Here is a 19,971-nt window from a genome sequence, read left to right as displayed (position 1 = left end):
GATGCTGTCTTTTTTTTACTTGATATAGAGTGTAAATATTACATTTTGAGTGCAGCTTTATTGTCCAAATTAATGTCATCATAGCCTATAGCTTCTTAAATGTGTCATTGGCTGACTTTCACATTAAAGATCCGTTAATCCTGCTGAATAAAGCAGCCTCTAGGCTTACATATTTCTTGCAGCTGATGGTAATATTTTGAGGATGTGCCCAGTGAAGCCCTGCCTCCTCCTCCTGAGAGAGGAGCAGTGAGTCCATCAGGCGGATTACAGGCTGTCCGCAGCACTGAGAGCTTTTATTCTGTCTGAATGAGGAAAACATCGCGTCTGTCTGCTGCCTGAGAGCTGAGAGCTGTCACATGGGGCCGAGGAGGGGGGAAAGAGAAACATCGCTTCCTGAAATGATCCTCGTCACTGGCTGTGTATTGTTTTTTTGTTTTTTTATATAACATCTAACAACATCGCAGCGCGTTTTAATTCTCCCAGTCCGGATCTATTTGGTTGTGGATGATGATCAGCAAAGTTAAAAACGCCATGTCCACTCTGGTGGGAGGGATGATGCCTCACGGACACCACCACCACCACCACCACAACCATCACCCAGGAGGAGGTGGTGGTCAGCCCGGCGGACCTGGGGACAGCCTGCCGCCGCGCTTCCCCTACGGCCGGCCGGACTTCTTGGACCTCACCCCGGAGCTGCTGCAGTACTCCACCGAGCACGCGTCACGGCCGGTGCTCACGTTAAAGAGAGACAGCAGGCTGCCCTGGAGGACGGGATATGCAGAGTGAGTCAGAGTCGTTCATTGACGAAATGACACACAAAATCACCAGATATGATGATTTTATGATGGTGCATATGAGTGTCAGGCCTGTGTTGCTGCAGCCTCAGCAGCTCTGAGAACACTGCAGCAGCCAAGTGATGGCCAACATGGCCTTATGCTGTTTCTACCTTTCCTCACCTCCACTGAGCTGCTGTTAAATGATACTTAATGGAGCAGTAATGAGTCAAAACGCTCCCTATCAGTGACATTTGTGTTCAAAGATATTTGCCTACAAGGCTCCTCCTTGAGTCAATTTAAAGAAGAGTTATGCTGGAATTAGTCAGGTGATGCAAAAGTGAAAGCAGGAAATGTACCTTCTCTACTAACAAGCCTTTCTTATTTTTTCTTTTGTTTTATCATACATCCCATGACCTTTCAGACACCTTAAAAAAAACCAACATATAACCTATATGAGTACTCAATTGTGTTGGCCTTTTTTGCTGTTGTACAGTTTCTACCTTTCCTCACCTTCACTGAGCTGCTGCAAATGATATGTAATGGAGCAGTGTGTAATGAGTCAAAATGCATCCTTATCATGACACAGTGACATTTGTGTTCATTAGATATTTGACTACAAGGCTCCTCCTTGAGTCAATTTAAAGATGAGTTATGCTGGAATTAGTCAGACAATTCAAAAGTGAAAGCAGGAAATGTACCTTCTCTACTAACAAGCCTTTCTTATTTTTTCTTTTGTTTTATCATACATCCCATGACCTTTCAGACACCTTAAAAAAAACCAACATATAACCTATATGAGTACTCAATTGTGTTGGCCTTTTTTGCTGTTGTACAGTTTCTACCTTTCCTCACCTCCACTGAGCTGCTGTTAAATGATACTTAATGGAGCAGTAATGAGTCAAAACGCTCCCTATCAGTGACATTTGTGTTCAAAGATATTTGCCTACAAGGCTCCTCCTTGAGTCAATTTAAAGAAGAGTTATGCTGGAATTAGTCAGGTGATGCAAAAGTGAAAGCAGGAAATGTACCTTCTCTACTAACAAGCCTTTCTTATTTTTTCTTTTGTTTTATCATACATCCCATGACCTTTCAGACACCTTAAAAAAAACCAACATATAACCTATATGAGTACTCAATTGTGTTGGCCTTTTTTGCTGTTGTACAGTTTCTACCTTTCCTCACCTCCACTGAGCTGCTGCAAATGATATGTAATGGAGCAGTGTGTAATGAGTCAAAATGCATCCTTATCATGACACAGTGACATTTGTGTTCATTAGATATTTGACTACAAGGCTCCTCCTTGAGTCAATTTAAAGATGAGTTATGCTGGAATTAGTCAGACAATTCAAAAGTGAAAGCAGGAAATGTACCTTCTCATGCTTACTAACAAGCCTTTCTCTGTTTTATCTTACATCCATGACCTTTCAGATACCTTAAAAAAAACATATAACCTACAGTATATGAGAACTCAATTGTGTTGGATCAGTTGTAAATTGATATTTTTGCACATTTGAAAGGTAGATTTGTGTCCAGAAGTTGTGATCCGGGTTAATATTGAGGTCCTTTTTCCATTTTTCCATTGGTAGGGATATGGTGGAATCTGATGCAGATAAGATTTAGTAAAATTTGGAGAGTTGTTTCAGGGTATTTGCTTTGGTAGCAATATTTTTATTAATGGGTATGGTCTGATGCATTGATAGAGTTCCTTATTTGGATATGCTGTAAATATTGCTCTTTGCCTATGTTGAATTTGTCGTTTAACTGTTCAAAGGATGATAGCGAGTAATTTGTAAAGTGATGACGGAGGTGTGTGATGCCCTTTTCCCTCCATGTTTTGCATTTTATTGGTTGGTTATTTTATTGGTTGGTTATTAATTCTGAGATCTGGGTTTTGCCAAAGTGTGGTTAATGTGCAGACAGCACATATGAGAGCTCAATTTCTTTATTTTTTTGTCTATGTCTGGGAGCTTATTCTTAAAAATTGTCATTCTAAGTTTGTGTTTAGGTTGTTTCATCTTCATCCTTAAAAAAAAAGAAAATGTGACCATTCACATTTTTCTGTGAGCGTAGGTGCAGAGCTCCACTCCTCATGTCCTTGGCTTTACTGCAGCTGCTTTTATACTTTATAATTCGCCTGCAGTGCTCTCACAGGTAGAAACAAAGCAGCAACATCTCATTCACACTATTGGCCAGGATTTGCTGTTTAGGCGATTCCCGCTGAGGAAAAACACATTCAGACATTCCACTCTCCCAGAGGAGAGAGTGGGGGAGAGATATGAAGGACTGAATAGCTCCAGCTCTACAGTATACAGTATACAGTATACAGTATATGGGCTATACCACCCCCTGCCTGCCTGTACTCCTGCACCCAGTGTGGAAAAAGAAAGAAAAAGGCTGAGTCATGCAGAGAGCCTCAAGGGGACAGGGACGAGATCTGTGACGACAGCCGTCTCAGAAGACTGAATGGTCGAGGTCAAATGAGGATGCTGTGTAATGCATAAAGGGAGGTTATGTTAGTGCGTGTGGGAATATGCACCGTCATCAGTGCTGTTATCTGCATTTTGCCGCAAATGACTCTGAATCTGTAATCACGGTATTAGCAGTGCTGTTTACAACACAACCTAATCGGCTGATCTGCTCATGCATCAGCTGTCAGTGCTTGAGTGTAAAAATCCCCAAAGTCCACACTCATCAGTGGTAAATTGCTAGGGGTGTAAATCACGTTTCATCACGATACAATATTATACAGATTCTGTGGTCAATGATACAATACAAAGGCTTATCTTAAAGATGATATGTAATGATGTTTTCACTTTGCATAGATGACATTGGATTGTCATTGAATCGATATATTGATTCAATGACAATCCAATCCAATCCATATGTATCGTCACGCCCCTATAAATTAACACATTGGGAGCAGACAAAAATAACAAATCAATCCCAAATTAATGTGACTGAAAACATCATCAATTAACACTGGACATAAAGACTCTGTCCACTCTCTAAAGTGCAGCATTAATGCCACATTACTGCTGTAATCGGGTTGTAAAGGCTGTACACTTAGATGAATGTACGGCAGTGTTTATTTAGGATTGATTGACAAAGTGATTTATTTACTCATACAGCTGATATGACTCTGATAAGACTATTTGGAGCCATTAAAAGGTGCTAAATGAACTGTGATGTGTGTGGACTGATTGGAACATGGATGGTTAAACTGCGCAGCATCACCGTAGATCAATCTGGCTGAGAATATAATCTTCACAGAGCAAGATTTATCTATTTGAGCATCTATTAGCGTCCTCCCTTTTGTCTGGTGCTGCTCACTCCCCTTGTGCTGTAATGAGTTGGAACAGTGAAGGCCAAACAGTAGAGGAGGTGGATGCTGTCCAGTTGGAGGCCGCCCTATTGGCTTACACTCAGACTCTGTCACTTTATCCACTTAGATATCACTTAATGAGGATTCATGGTCATTGTTGTCAGGTTAGCCTGAGCAGTTTTTTGGTATGTTTTCACTGGTCCTGATGCACCGTGTGTTTGCTTATGGTCGTAAAAGCTTTGAGCATCGTTGTTGTCTCAGACGTCAAACACACAGGGTCTAATTTTGAAGGGAATTGCCTAAAATCTGTCTGCAATTTTAGCACCACACAGGTTTAGGATGCTCGAGATAATGAGTCTAAATGATGCTGTTCAACATCGTGTCAGCACAAACATGTGAGTGCACTTACGGTAAGCCACTCAGAGTGCTTTTGTCAAATGGCTATTTAATACAATTTAATATGGAGGCGAGCCGTCAGGCCCCGCTTGCACGGAGATCATGAGAGAGAGTGTGAGGAGGCATATACTCGTTTTGGAAATGTATTCATCTCTAATTTCAAACCAAGATACGCATGGGAACACATTTTTTTTCATACATATCATCTATGAGTTCATATATAATTGATTATCGTCTATGATGTAATAGCTCTGTGTGATATTATTAATAATGCATGAATGAACAGATGTTAGCCGACTATGAAAGTAAGCTCTCTGTAATGCAGGAACAAGAGAATGATGACGTTTTAACAGAATCATTTCACTTTGGGAAATAAAATTCTCTCATAAGATTCAGAACAGTTCCTGTCACACTTAACTTTGAATGTGCAGTAACTCTTTTGTTAAAGCGGCTATAATCAATATTTTTATAAAAACAGTTTATCAAATGACAATGTGAAAACAATTTGTAATGTGAGAGGCGTAACGGTGAATCTAGAGAGAATCTGCAGCTCCCCTCAGCCTCACAGAGTTTACTGCAGGTTTCAGTTCATTGTTTAGCTGTCTGGCAGCAATTTTACTGTTTTTGTTCATTCTCACTGCTCTCATAGTGTTGTTTTCAGCCGCAGCAGGCAGCTGGTTTTAGTAAAAAAGCTAAAACCCCGCTGTACACTACCTGCTCAACACCAAACAGCAGACAGACAAAGTTAGCAACTAGCTGGTGAACATAGTGGAGCATTTTGTTGTTGGTAGAGGCCAAAAACAGAGCTAAAAGAGAGTGAATATTGGACTTACATACATCAGGTAGATAGAAACACCACTCAAAATGAATGATAATGTTGCTCCGTAACTCCTGGATGTGTAAATAAGCAGTCAGGTCATTAAATGGAAGTTATCAGTGTTTATGAGCCTCATAGATGTGGGTTAGAAGGGCCCTGCCACACCCACTAGTAGGTTTTATCATCTATTCACATGGGCGATCACCGAAAAAAGAAATAAAAGAAAATGACAACGACCTCTAGTGACTGTAGTAATTATGACAGGAGTAGAAGCAGAAGTCAGGTGCTGTAGTAGAGACAGCGTGACACTCTATAAGGGATGGAGGTTGGGGTCAATGGGACACAAAACACAGGGTTTTTACCCAGGAGACCAGGGTACGCATTCCGTGTAAAGTTGTCTTTGTGTTCACAACTTTAAGTTCACTTTCACTTTTCAAACGCAGTTAGTTTAAACCAAAACACAATCTATTTCCCTAAACTTAACTAAGTGGTTTTGTTGCCTAAACCTAAACAAGCTGTGTTCAAAACGTTTTTATTCAGTAACCGACCCACATCTATGAGGCTTATAATGATGGATAATGCACATTTAATGAGATGTTTGCCACATAGACTTAAAAGATGACGATATGTTAATGTTGTTTCCGTTGCCTCTTAGTTGCTAAAAAGATGTTTTTGTAGGTTTAAGTACATGGCTGAGGTTGATCCAGAAAAAAAGGTACATTTTTTCGAATGAACAGAATAGAAGTGATAAGTAAAGAAAAGTAGATGAACTAAAGCATCTTCAAGCTTTCAGTGAGTTGAGGTGTAGATAGCTGCAATGTAAAGTCATAAAGACGTCCCTGGTATTTTGAACATTCACTGTGTGTTGTTGCCATGCCTTTCAAAGCAATGAGCAGAACTATGTTCCTGTTTTTTGTTCCTATCACCCATATCCTCATTTACAGGCTTTTACATGCTTAAACTGACTATTCGGTGTCCAGATCCTAAAGTGATGGTGAGACACAGTTTACGAGTTGTAGCATGTTTTTATTACAGTACCTGCATTATGTTCTACGCAATATTCAAGTTACTGCAGTACCTCGCTGTTATTACTGTACAGGGGGTTTGTCAGCGTCACTTCTCATTCCAGCATTGCACCATCTTGCAAACATGACGTGCAATTTCCTCTCCCTGAAAAGGAATTCAGACTATGACTAGGCTAATTCTTACGTGCTACAGATGAAGACTCTGTTCAGGCCTGCAGTGTTTGTTTAGCTGCTCACCTTCACCTGAAGTAACACAGTTTAGCAACAACCAGGGGATTCATCTATTTTTCACATTCAGTTTGTAAAGATCCTCTCAAAGCATCCACTCTTTTACTCTCGGATGTGTGTGTGTTGTGAGCAGAGGGATTAGATACACACCCACAGGCCAGACTGCACAAACAGGTACTATTGACCACTAGTAATGCGGAAAGTATTAAGAACAAAGATGACACATACTGTAGAAATACACATCAGAGGTATACTGGTTACATCCATGTGTCAGAAAGTACAAATTTGTAATGGAAAATTATCAACAACTCAAAATGTAAAAGATTATTTAAGAGGTGTTTTCATTAGAAACCACTGATCTGCCTCTGATTGAACCACACAATTTCACATCAGCCCTTCCTGAGTTGCACACGTTGAAAAGATATGAGGTGAATGGCGAAATCTTTTAACCACAGTTTTACTTGTTTTGACAGATTTATTTATTTTATTTCCTGAGAGAAGATGTCTAATAAAACCACAGACGTGGTTAAAAAGTCCAACAGCCTCAACTTGAGCATTCACTGGAACTCTCAACTTCCTCTTTTGAACTTTCCTTGCTTAATAATGTAGTGTTCAGTAGGAGGGTTCAAACATACCAAACATGACCAAAATGGTTTTCAGTCACAAGTTGTGGAAACTTATGACCGAAACGCAGATAAGCGAAAGAGTTAAGTCACATTATAGGAAGGCTTGAGCTCTTGGTTTAGAATCACATTCTCCCACGCCACCGACATTATGTTCAATTATAGCCCATTGAGCGCATGTGACTGCTTTCAAAACAGAGAATAATTGCTGATTCTTCACTGTGGGAGACGTTGAACTTCATTACACTGCATAAAAATGTAGAAAGGAGACATTTGCTTTTATATTCAACCTGGTCTCTTCTTCATTATATCAGGAATTTCAAATTTTTTTAGTATTGTACAAGCTAACTGTTCCACTATTTTTACGTTTTATTGAACATTATTAACTTTACTAATATAAAATATGTTTATTTAAAAGACCAGAATGTGAAATTGTCTTGTCAAAAGAGTAACATTATAAGAGGTCTCATGGTGGCCATGTTTTCAGCTAGACTAACATACTGTTGGCCTCCAATAATCTCTGATGCATCCAATAACAGCACATAAAACTCTGTATTTCGTGCCAACTCTTGGCCTTGGCAGAAAGTTTAGACGACGATCAGGCGACTTTAAATTCTTCCCTGCCATTAGTCCTAATGCAGGGAGCCCCGTGCAGGACACTGTGGAGCCTGTCTCCTGCTTTCAACTGATTAGACAGTGAAAGGGCTTTTTATAATCCAGATTTGGGCAGCAGTTGCATTTTGCTTCATTTCTGCTGCTCTCTGATATCGGAGCTTCTGGCCAGACATTTTCTGCAGTGATTGTAATCAGCTGAACTATTTGGAAAGTGAGAGGTCAAAGGTCTTATTTTGATGAGATTTTTTTTCTCTGGATGTCTCTCGTCTCCTTTGTTTGACTGTCCAGTTTTTCCTCTATCTCTCTCTCACTGTTGGTCTCTTTCTCTTGGTGATCCCAGCAGTAACTGATAAAGTACTAATCCCTTCTCTGCAGAAGTTTCCGAGGGAATCTTTATGACAATACTTGCATTACTTGGATTGCGCAATAGGCATTATGCCACATTATCCAGCTAATGTGGCATTTATCTATAATTGAAACTGAAAAACTGTTACATAATATGCCAGCATGAGGTCCAAAATGCAACCTGTCCAAGTCTGCTTAATGTGGCAGCTTAGAGGAACATGCCAGTGGATGTCTGTATGTTTTAGTCCATCTAATACGGATACTATTACTATTAATACTATTTTGTAAAACATGCTGTTGTGTTTTAGATATTATTTTCATGTATTTCGTCCCACTATTTGAGGCAGCCATTAGTTTGTATTCATTTCAATAAAGAATGGAGATCAATTAGCAGATTCTTGAAAGTGCAATCAGTAGATGGTGAGAGGTTATCATTGTGTGGTAAAGCAGTTAAAGCTGCACTAATCAATATTTTTACATGAACAATGACTGAAATTATTAAGTAATGTGAAAAGCTTCGCTTGTTGTTACAAACCCACAGAGACTCTGCAGCTCCCCTCAGCTCTTTGGCTGCGCTGCCCCCAAGTAGAATGCAGGTTTATGGTGCAGAATGATTTACAATCATAGACTGTATATAAGAAGTAGACGTCGTCACGGTGACGTCACAGTGACGTTACCCATTGGTTTGTGGACTGCCTTTTTGAAGCCTCGAGTTCAGCATTTTGGCTGTCGCCGTCTTGTTTTTTGACACGAGAGGGTGGAGCGAAGTACAACCGAACGATGAATGAGACATTTTTAGGTGACCAAAATGTTAATATTCACTTTCATGAACTGAAAACACACTGTGAAAGGGTTAAAGTTGTAAGATGAAAACATAGACCGGACAACGCCGTGGTAGCGACCTGTCAATCACAAGGTAGCCACACCCTAAAGCATCCCCTGCTTTATGGTCTATTTGACTCTAAATGGAACCATAATTTACTAAATGAACATCAAGCTGTATTGAAGAAGACTTGAAACTAGCGATTGAGACCATAAACTCATGTTTACAATGTTTACTGAGGTAATAAATCAAGTGAGAAGTAGGCTCATTTTCTCATAGACTTCTATACAATCAGACTTCTTTTTGTAACCAGAGGAGTCGCCCCCTGCTGGCTGTTAGAAAGAATGCAAGTTTAAGGCACTTCAGCATTGGCTTCACTTTTCAGACCCAGAGGTTGCCCACTGTTTACAGTTGATACTCCTATCGTTTTGATCCATGATGGATTACACAACTCACAAGCAAATTTCAAGAACCTACTAGTTGATTTTCATAATGTACTGAATTGAATGAACGCCAATGGTTGGAAAAAAGAAAAAAAATGGTATGGTTAAACTAAATTGATGAGTGTTAGAGTGTGCACTCGAGCGTGTAACAGGAAATCTGTGGCTACCTGTTACTATTTTTCATAGATAGAGCTACGCAGCACAGTTTCCTGCAGCTTCACCACAGTGGTCTGCATTGGTACCTCCAGTGAGCACTGCTGCAGCACACACCACCAGGGTAGATGACGCTGCCAGAGAATGAAACAGTGCATTACTCTAAAGCTATTATCCTCTGAAGGCATCAGCTCATAATAAAAACACTTAATCCCTCCTGCAAGTTCCCTCTGGGACATGACAGCATCCTGTCCCACTTTTTTCCTTATACTCCTCCACTCTCTCCATATTTCTGTCTGCTATTATACTTTCATGTGGTTAGAGGTAGCAAACACTATAAATCATCTGACTCCAGGCTCACCTTCCTTCCTCGCCTCTCTCTCCATCAGGGTGATCAATGCGGGGAAGAGCATGCTGAACGAGGACCAGGCCTCTTGTGAGAAGCTGTTCGTGAAGAAGCCGAGTGGCAAACACCGCAACTCCTCTCTGATGGAGGACAACGGGGTGAGTGAACAGGAGTCGATGAATGAGGGATGAAATGTCTGGCTGAAGTCTGAATGTTCCAGTAAACAATTAGTGATCATGTTTTTAAATCTGACGTCGGCGTACTCTAAGTCCTGAAGGTGTCTGAGGTATTTGGAATTCTTGCTATGTAGCTTCAAACACAATATAGTCTGAGCAGAATAGTGCATTGATATAATAATTGCATCATTGCATACATTGTAGTTATCTGATACCCAGTAGTGGTGCCTTCGTATCCTATTTGGTATTGATGGATTCACCTCCAATCCCTGTGGGACTTCCAATTTTTCTCTATCTATACTGTCGTCCAAATGTCTCTGATGTATCCCTCAATGTTCATCGTCTCATTCTTACAAAGCAAAGAAAACAAGTCCCAGTGGTCAGAAAACATACAAGATAAGCATTTTGTGGAATGTTTGTATCTTCACTCTCAGCTTTGTAGTTAAGAACATATAACTGCCGAATGTATACTCCCGTGTTCTGCGAGGCAAAAGTACTGTTTTTGTCAATGGAGTCTGGTGGCTTTGAAGAAAGTGATATAATGGCTTCAGTTCCCTGTCGGAAAGGGCTGTCTGATGGCGAGGTAAAGCCGCTGTGGACGGGAGCCTTATTTTTGCCACCTAAAAAAATGAATATCAGTTTAAGTGTATATTTAGAATATTTTAAAAACCTAAAAAAAATGGATCTGCCCTTTAAAGTGCCAGTTTGGTTGTCTTTTTTCTATTACTATCAAGATTTGTTATGATTCCATTTTTTAAAAGCAGATATAATCAATATTTTTACAATAACAATGGATCACACGACTACTTGTGTGTGGAAGAAGTCACTTGTAGAGACAAAGCCCATATAGAATTATCACTCAACGGAGCATTTTAACTCGGTGTTTTGGAGTCTTGCAACTTTACTGTTCACTCTCACAGCTCTCAGTAGCTGCTGTTTTCAGTGAAAAAGCTCTAATAACCCACTGTACACTACCTGCTGAGCACTAAACAGCAGACAGACACAGATAGTGATTTACTGGTGAACATAGTTTTTAGCAGCTGAAGGGCGGGATATTCAATTCAGTCAGGAGTTGGTGGAGACCAAAAACAAAGCTAAGAGAGAGTGAATAATTACTGCATTATCTCATCAGGTGGCCACAAACACGACTCCAACTCAATGCTAATGTTGCTCCTCTATCTGCAGAATGTGTAAACAGGCAACTGACTACTAACATACGTGGCCAAAAATCTGTTATTGCAGGTTTGAAAGTGCCAGATCTGGCTGAGCAGTGAGGTTTTTTTACTCTCTGCAATCAAGATAGTGCAGCAATTCGATCATAGTGATTCATTTTCTTAACATAAAAAAATGTGCGCACAAACACACACACACTACAGGTTTGCCCTGTTGAACATGGTACGTCATAAGAATTGTGTCAGTGTCCATAGATCACGGGCCAAAGACAGGTTTATCAGTGTTTGTAGTCCTGTAATCTTTCTAAACACATTTACTCCTCAGGTCAATATATCTGTTTTAGACCTACTATGCCTTCACACGCACCCCCCCAAACAAACACACACACACATATACACATTCTCGTCCTCCATTTGGTGTAAATGAATTACATCATCCCTTGTTTTGCACCCCTCCCCCACTTGAGTCTAGCATCAGAGCGGGAAGCAGATGCCTTGTGCCTGTTCATGTGTTAGTTAGTCAGTCAGGCCAACTCTGCTTGTAAACACGCCTGCAAACACAAAGGTGGCAACGCCTCTCCATCGCCCAATGCATCACGGTGGATCAGCAAAAGCCCAGCGATGAGATGAGGAGATTTTTCCTGCTGTCTCTCCATCGCTTGTGTTGATCCCATTTGGACGGATATCACAGAACACTTGATTTTCACTGTTAATATCACTTCAGTTTCATGTTTTTTGCACACTAGTGTTCTATATTGTTTAAGACTTGAATTATATGAATCATGAAAAGTAAAGCAACAATATTTTGATGTCTTGCCAACTTTTCCCTAATATTATAATCTAGATTTGCTCCTCAGTAAGACCTGAACTGGAAGAAGCATATTGCTTAGCATTAAAAATGTCACCAGCTGCAGACCCAGAGCCTCTAAACCCTCACAAATCTGTGCCTTCTGCTCAGAGTTGTAATCTCGTGGGAGGTTTTTGAACCCATTTTTTTTTTTTAAACTTTCTTTTACTACATTTATTTAACACATTGTTATATTCATATAATTTTTTTTAGGATGGAACAGGAATCCCTCTCCACTTCTGGGGCGTGTTTGACGGACATGCAGGTTCTGGAGCCGCCATCATGGCCTCCAAGCTGCTTCACCGCCTCATCAGAGACCGTTTGGGAGAAATCTGCCACCTGATGGAAAACCCCACCAGCGCACCTCCTATCTGCCTGGCTAAGAACGGCAGCCCGTACCAGGCGGACGCAAAGAAGGGGGCCGCGCAGGAAACGGAAGACCCCGATGCCGTCACTGACTCATCAGTGCGCTTTCACATGGAGAAGGTCGTCAGTTTGGAGAGCCTGGTGATGGGAGTCATAGAGACCGCCTTCTCACAGATGGTGAGCAGATGATCACTGACAAACTATGAGAGAAAACAAGAAAACAGTACCTAACATATTTCAAGCTCCACTGGGTATTTATGCACTTTTTTTTTTTATCTTCAAACAGCAACATTACTGAAGATTTTAACCTCAATTCCCAGAAAGCACTTCAGGCTTACTATCTTAGCTGTTCTGTTATGATTTGCACCAAAGGTCAGATCGGAGAAAGATCTTATTTTAATGAATTTAACTTTCTTTCAAAGCTTTTCTACCATGGCAATATCTCAATAACTATTGGATGGATTGCCATTAAATTTGGTTCAGCTATTCATGTTCCCCTCAGAATGAATTGTAATAACTTTGATGATTCCTTAACTTTTCATCTAAAGCCATCATCAGGTTAAATTTTCACTTTGTCCAATCTTGTTTTATGAACAAATACCCACAAAACTAACGAGCCTTAGCTGTACGTTGTGTTACGTGCTAAACACCAGAGTAACATTGTCATTATGAGCATGTTTGCATGCTTATGTTAGCATTTTGCTCAAAGCATTGCCGTGCCCAAGGGCAGCTTTGTATGACTGCTAGCTTGGCTGCAGACTATTTTTTTTAATCTTCAGTTCTTCCTGTTTGTAAATAATATCCAAACCTCAAATGGGCAAATAGCCCAAATCTGTCAGTAAGCTCAAAGTGATACTCTCCTCTGATGCAACGGCTGTCTGGTTTAGATGATACTGATAACCCACAGCCTAAGTAATGTATTCTTCAAAGCCTCCTTGTTTCTCTCCATCAGCACTGCTGTTTTGTTTTGAATATGAATATTTATGGAGAAAATAATGAGCTATTCAGGCTGATTAGAGGCAAAGTGAGGCTCTTGAACCTCTGAGGTTCTATGGCCTTTTGTTCTTACTTTGATTTTTCCTCTTTTTTTATTTCAGGATGACCTAATTGAAAAGGAAAAAAACGTCCTATGCCATCTCCGGTGGGTGTTGTGCCTTAGCCGCCATTCATTTAATGGGGAAACTCTACGTTGCCAATTCTGGAGATAGCAGGTGAGAGAACTGAGAGTAGAATGATTCTCTACTGCAGACCACAGGATAAAATCTGTGTAATTCACTGTAGCTCTCCGCTGTACAGTGTATGGAGATTTATATGTGAAATCTTCTCAGATACAGCAGCTTCTTGTGCCCTCTGGGGGTCACTTTGCGTACTGCAGCATCATGACACTGTCAGTGTGAACCTTCTCACTCCTGTCTCCTCTCCCTCTTGTCTCCCTGCAGGGGCATAATCATCCGGAATAATGAAGTTATTCCCATGACGAATGAATTCACACCTGAGTCAGAGCGACAGCGGCTACAGTATCTGGTATTCTTCTGTCTTCTATGTTTCAAATACAAATATTTTACCAAAAGACGCAAAACTTTTATAATCTTGTAATTGCAAAGCAAGCTGTAAAATGAAGAGTATAAATATAAACAGTTGATCTTTACAAGTCAAATGAGGTGTTACTAACAGTAAAGTTGAGGTAGGAAATCCTGTATTACACCGACACGTTTATCTGTGCCTGTTTTAGTTGCTGGATGTAGTTGTGAGTCACAGTGTAGGTGGATGATGTTTGCTGCTACTGCAGGTCTTCTGTTACACATGAAATCTTCCAGCTTTTCTTCAGAGTCGTGACAGACGTTTAGGCTTAAGTAAAGCCGGTAGTTTGATGCGACCTGTCTCGTTTTGTGTGTCCCTCCAGGGCTTCCTGAGGCCGGAGCTCCTGGGTAATGAGTTCACTCACATTGAGTTCCCTCGTAGGATCCAGCACAGCGAGCTAGGCAAAAAGATGCTCTACAGAGACCACACCATGACTGGCTGGTAAACCCATCAGAGATCCTTTTTAATCACATATCTGACAGTTAATCACTTTTCATGAACACTATACTCTTTATTGGGCATTCAATAGTTATTGATCTCTAATCAAGGGCAGCAACTAACGATGATTTTAATTATCGATTAATCTGCCTATTATCTTCTAGATTAATCAATCATTCCTTTAGTCTATGAAATATCAGAAAATAGTAGAAATGTCCATCACAGCTCCAGTTGTTTAAATTACTTTTTGAACAAGTTTAAAACCCAAAATATTAATTTTACAATGATAAAAAAAAAATGTAAATAAAAAAATATTAACATTAGAAAAGCTAGAAACCAGTGAATTGTTGGCATATATGCTTAAAAAAATGTCTTAAACATTTAATTAGTTATAAAAATTGTTGCTGTGTTTCAGTAACTTACATCTGAGATGTGTTGGTTGTCTTATTTTAGGGCTTATAAGACGATTGTTGAAGATGATCTGAAATTCCCCCTGATATATGGAGAAGGGAAAAAGGTAAGAAACACGGAAAACCTAATGTATTGTACTCAAGACACAGACTCTCTACAGCAGCTGATACGTTATTGTGCGGTCATTTTTAGTAATTTGTTAAATTCTTCGGTGTCCGCCCGGGTAGAAATGAGACCGGCCCAACATTTTCATTATTGTCTGAGAGAACATGGTCTTCTTCACTTAATAATCCCTCTTAAGTGGATTTTCCAAGAACTGAATCACATCCTGAACCAATAACCTACATTAGTGTTTGTGTGTGTTTGTCCTTACTGTGAATGTGTTGGTATATACAGGCACGTGTCATGGCGACAATCGGAGTGACCCGTGGGCTGGGAGATCATGACCTGAAGGTGTACAACTCCAACATTTACATCAAGCCCTTCCTCTCCTGCGTCCCTGAGGTGAGTGTGAGGAGTCAGAAGCAGCGCTGGTTGTCAGCGCCGCCCGAGGAGTCACCTCGGCGTCGCTGATTTAGCCACCTTGGAGCCTTTAGGATACATTTGAATAGCTTTTGGGACTTTGGCTTCACTGTTGCTTAAAGCTTTGTCTCATAATGTGCTTTTTTTTTACGTATTGCACTCAGATATGGTGCAAAGAAACAAATTTGTTCACTTCAGCAGTCACTTTTTTCACCTTTTATTTAAAGAGATTTTACATAAGAAGGAGGAAACAAACATCAACAAAGCATGGGAACCGAGTGGGGTATACAATACTGTCCAGTCTTTATGCCCATTGTGACGTGGGAAAATGCTGTCCCTTATTCCTCAGGGAAAACATAAATTTTTCCATCACAACTATTTCCATACATTGTTATGCCTCCGTACTGGTGACAGCCATGGCCGGACGCATTATGTTTTTGGGTTGTCCATCCGTTGAATGGACGTACGTCCGTCTGACCCATTCTCATGAATATCGCAGGAACGCCTTGAGAATTTTGTCACAAACGTCCACTTGGACTCAAGGATGAACTGATTCGATTTTGGTGGTCAAAGGTCACTATGACCTCACAAAACAAGTTTATGGGCCATAATTTAAGAATTAGTATGCTAATTATGACAATTTCACACAAATGTGTAACAGGATAAAATGGTGAAGTGATTTTGGACAGAAACAGAAATAAGTTGGTGCACAGAGAAGCTTGTGTCTGTGCAAACAACTCTCTTCACCACAGGGTTCATCAGGCTGTCTCATACACACTTGTGATTAAATGGATTTGTAAGCCCTGATACAGTTTAGAGACAATTCTTGAATTGTTCTGATTATGTGAACCAACCAGAACATCATTCACTGTGGAGCCCTCAGTGGATGAATCGTCCTTTTTTACTTCCTTCACATCTAATCCCTGACCTGTAAAATATCTAAATATATCTTTGTTTTCAAGATCAAATTCCTTCTTCAATTTATTAAAAATGATAATGTGCACAGGGCTGTAATGCATGCAGTCATTTGAACCTTTTTCAAGAGTAGTTACAAGTCATCACAGCACTTGTTATCTCTGTTTTCTGGAGTTAAAAATACTCTCTGCCTCTCGTGATAGATTTTATTTCTCATTTCCTGTTCCTGTTCGAGCACTTGTCAGCTCAGCATTACAGGAATATTATCAGGCCTCTGTTTCCTGAACTCAGCTTATCTAACCATATCATCAGTCGCTTGTTGTAAGTCACTCTAAATAAGTGGCTCAACATAATGTGAAAAAAAATGTGAATGAACATGAGCAGCTGTGGCACTGTAAATGGAGGTTATGCCCCTTTTATGCCAGCATACATTTGCTAATCCTACAGCACTAAACACACAAGCACAATATGTTCTTCTTTCATGACAGCACGATGAATACAACTTTATCAATAACATGTCTTTCTGTCACAGGTGAAGGTTTATAACGTGGATGAAAACAAACACGGCCCAGACGATGTCTTGGTCATGGGCACAGATGGATTGTGGGACGTAACAACGGACAGGGAAGTGGCAGAGGCTGTGTCAGCCTACTTATCCTGCTGTGATCCCTCTGATCCCATGAGGTATGTGTCAAATAATCCTTTACATTAGGTTTTTGTTCTGGCTATACAGTATGTTCTGTCATGTGTCGCGTGTGTGAACATGTTGTACATGAAACTACCATAAAAGCTGCAGTTTCATTAATACTCAGTACGTCCATTAGGTGGTGACAAATACTCTCCTGCAAAGTTGTGCTTATAGTTATAGTAGATATACAGTTTATATAGCCTACTGTATAGTATGAGGTATGTCAGCTCAGTAATGTTAACTGAGCCTCCCATTTTGTCATTTATAAACATTTAGTCACAAGCAGATAAAAGGACATTTAAAGTGTTTGTTAATGTACAGTATTTTCAACAATTATAACTTCTCTTATGAAGAGATGAAGATATATTTTATATGATTTCAAATGTGTAATATTATATTGAGAATAGGTTTGTGAAGGTTCTCAGTCATCCAGGTCATGGTATCCGAGTAAGGGTTAGATCAGCAGCAACTGGACTTGGTTTAGATTCTTGAAGACGTTTCACTTCTCATCCGAGAAGAAGCTTCAGTTCTGTCTGAATGACTGACTGGAGTGTCAGGAGGATTTTTAACAAACGCCGCATCCCTGTGTTTTTCAAGCTTAGCAACACCTTCAGACAGACAGAACTGTTGCATGTCAAAATTATCAGCAGTAATATTAGACAAACAAAACTTTTTTTGCGCTCATGGGAGATTTCCCTTGTCATGCTGTATAGGAACATACCCAACCACGGCGTTGTCCGGTCTGGGAGTTTAACTGTGTGTTTTCAGTTCATGAAAGTTAATTATAACCTCTTTGGTCACCTAAAAATGTCTTAGTCGGCATTCGGTTTTACTTAGCTCCACCGTCTCGTGTCACTTTTGGTTGCAAAAAACCAAGGTGGCGACGGCCAAAAAACGAAATTGAGAAGGCCAAAATGCCGAACTCGAGGCTTCAAACGGCAGCCCACAAACCAACGGGTGATGTCACGCAGTTACCAAACTGATTTAGTTATATTAAGTCAGAAGGTCAAATCATTTTTCTTGACCACTGTACAAGAAGCATGCTGTATTTTGTCTGATAAACCTCTGTGATTGAATATGAATCTGTATGTTGTATGTGTGTTTGTGCTCGTCATAAATTATAGTGCACTTCACTACTGTAATGACTGTTTTTCTGCTCTCTATGTATCACACAGGTACACTCTGGCAGCCCAGGACCTGCTGATGAGGTCACGAGGCGTGCTGAAAGAGCGCGGCTGGCGGCTACCCAATGAAAGACTGGGCTCAGGCGATGACATCACTGTGTTTGTCATCCCGCTGGCGGGGCAGGAGCCAGAGACATGACAAGGCGTCGCAGCGACCGCTATGACAGGGATGACGCTTTCCGGGTCCTTCCCTCCTAACTCCTTAAACCCTGGACCGACGGGGCGGCGGGAGGAGAAAACACCTTTGTCATAGGGGAGACTCGGGTCTGAGCAGCACCATCATCAACAACCCCAGACTGGACCCAGTCCCAGCATCAGCTTCACTTCAACCCAACCCAGGATCATTGGGTTGGTCTCAGTCATGTAACAAAAGATTTCCAGTGACATTATAAGAGAAGTCACACTCTTCCTCCCAGACCTGCTGTTTGTGACGGTTGCCAGAGAGAATTAAACCCTCGTAGTATTTTTGTTTCCCGTTTACGTTTGAGGCTGGACCGCTACTCGATCCTTTGAATGGATTGTTCATTTTCATGTCATATAAATCCTGAATGTGACTCGCTTTTGTAAAAAAAAATAAGAAAAAAATGTTTCACAATCATATATTTTAAAGGGGATTGCAGTAAAGAATGTGAGGAAACCAAAGAGATGCTGTTGTGGCATAAGGATGGAAACCTGTAAAAAAAAAAATATATATAAGAAATAAACAAAAAAATCATTAGATTAATTTCTGTACATTAAAGAAGCATGTAGGAAGTAAAAACAGTGAAATGGATCAGTTTTTTTTCAGCACTGGACTCAGAATCAGTTGAGCCTGTATTTCTTTACTTCCTGTTTTAATGATGAATGAATGAACGACGACACCTTATAGGCACTCGAAGACTGTTGCACATGCTCTGTGGTAGCCTGTTGAGTTGTGATATATTTTTATTGAATGTGCTCATAAATGATTTGTTTTTATTTTATTGTCATTACTATAGAGAGAACAGAGGGTTACACTTATGTTCAGTTTAAAAAAAAAAAAAAAAAAGGATCATTTGTTTAATTTAACATGTTTTATTTTTTTAACTCTCAGAGCAGAAAGTAATCGGTTCTCAGTAAATGTCTCGGTATAGTAAGATGTGATAAACGTCACACATATGCCTTATTAAGAGATGGAGATCTTTTCTTCAGATGCACTAAATTTGATCCTCCCTGTAGAAGATGCCCTTAAATGTACCGTATACGTCTTTTGTACCATTTTTGTTATGTCATGTTATTTAGATTATCCATATATATTTTTGAAGACAACTTTGGCTGTAAGCAGTATCAGGAGTTTTAGTTTTATGTTTCTATCCATTAACTGTTTGTTTAGAGAGACGGTGTGTCCTAGAGTAGGAGGTAGAAGGATAATGTGTACCAGCTTAGAAATAAATCAGATTTTCCCATTTGCTTTGGACTTGTGTTTTTCCTCAGTCCCATCTATTTCTCAGAAGGAGGTTAGTAACTAATGAGTCAGAATAGTTCATAGAGCCTGTCACTGATAATTACAGTTTGACTAAGAAGAAAGTTCAGTTACTATAATATTCACTTTTTCCTATATTGACTCGTGGCATTAACGTCATTATGAGTCGGTATTTAGTTATCTGAAGACAATTATTTTCCCTATCAGAATTTATCCGTTTGTTTTATCACATATTGAATTTCAGGAGGCAACACGTTTCCAAAAGGATGGATGAACTTTTTTTAACAATAGAAAAGTAGTCTGCTTCATGTTTATTGA

General features: G+C 40.0%; 1 protein-coding gene across 1 annotated transcript; it reads left to right on the top strand.

Moving 5' to 3' along the window:
• Positions 1-228: 228 nt before the first annotated feature.
• Positions 229-19,640, top strand: ppm1j (protein phosphatase, Mg2+/Mn2+ dependent, 1J). The gene is given in 11 exon segments (XM_037785167.1): positions 229-782; positions 9,956-10,070; positions 12,321-12,650; positions 13,571-13,591; positions 13,593-13,684; positions 13,913-13,997; positions 14,377-14,495; positions 14,946-15,009; positions 15,300-15,407; positions 16,873-17,024; positions 18,204-19,640. Coding segments are annotated over 11 exon segments (1,512 nt in total). The 5' UTR covers positions 229-504; the 3' UTR covers positions 18,352-19,640.
• The last annotated feature ends 331 nt before the right edge of the window (positions 19,641-19,971 follow it).

This window comes from Sebastes umbrosus, chromosome 1 (genome assembly GCF_015220745.1).
Source record: "Sebastes umbrosus isolate fSebUmb1 chromosome 1, fSebUmb1.pri, whole genome shotgun sequence".
In the NCBI taxonomy this organism is placed as follows: Eukaryota; Metazoa; Chordata; class Actinopteri; order Perciformes; family Sebastidae; genus Sebastes; species Sebastes umbrosus.
Note: the sequence above shows the minus strand (reverse complement) of the source record. Positions and strands in the feature narration are given on the sequence as shown.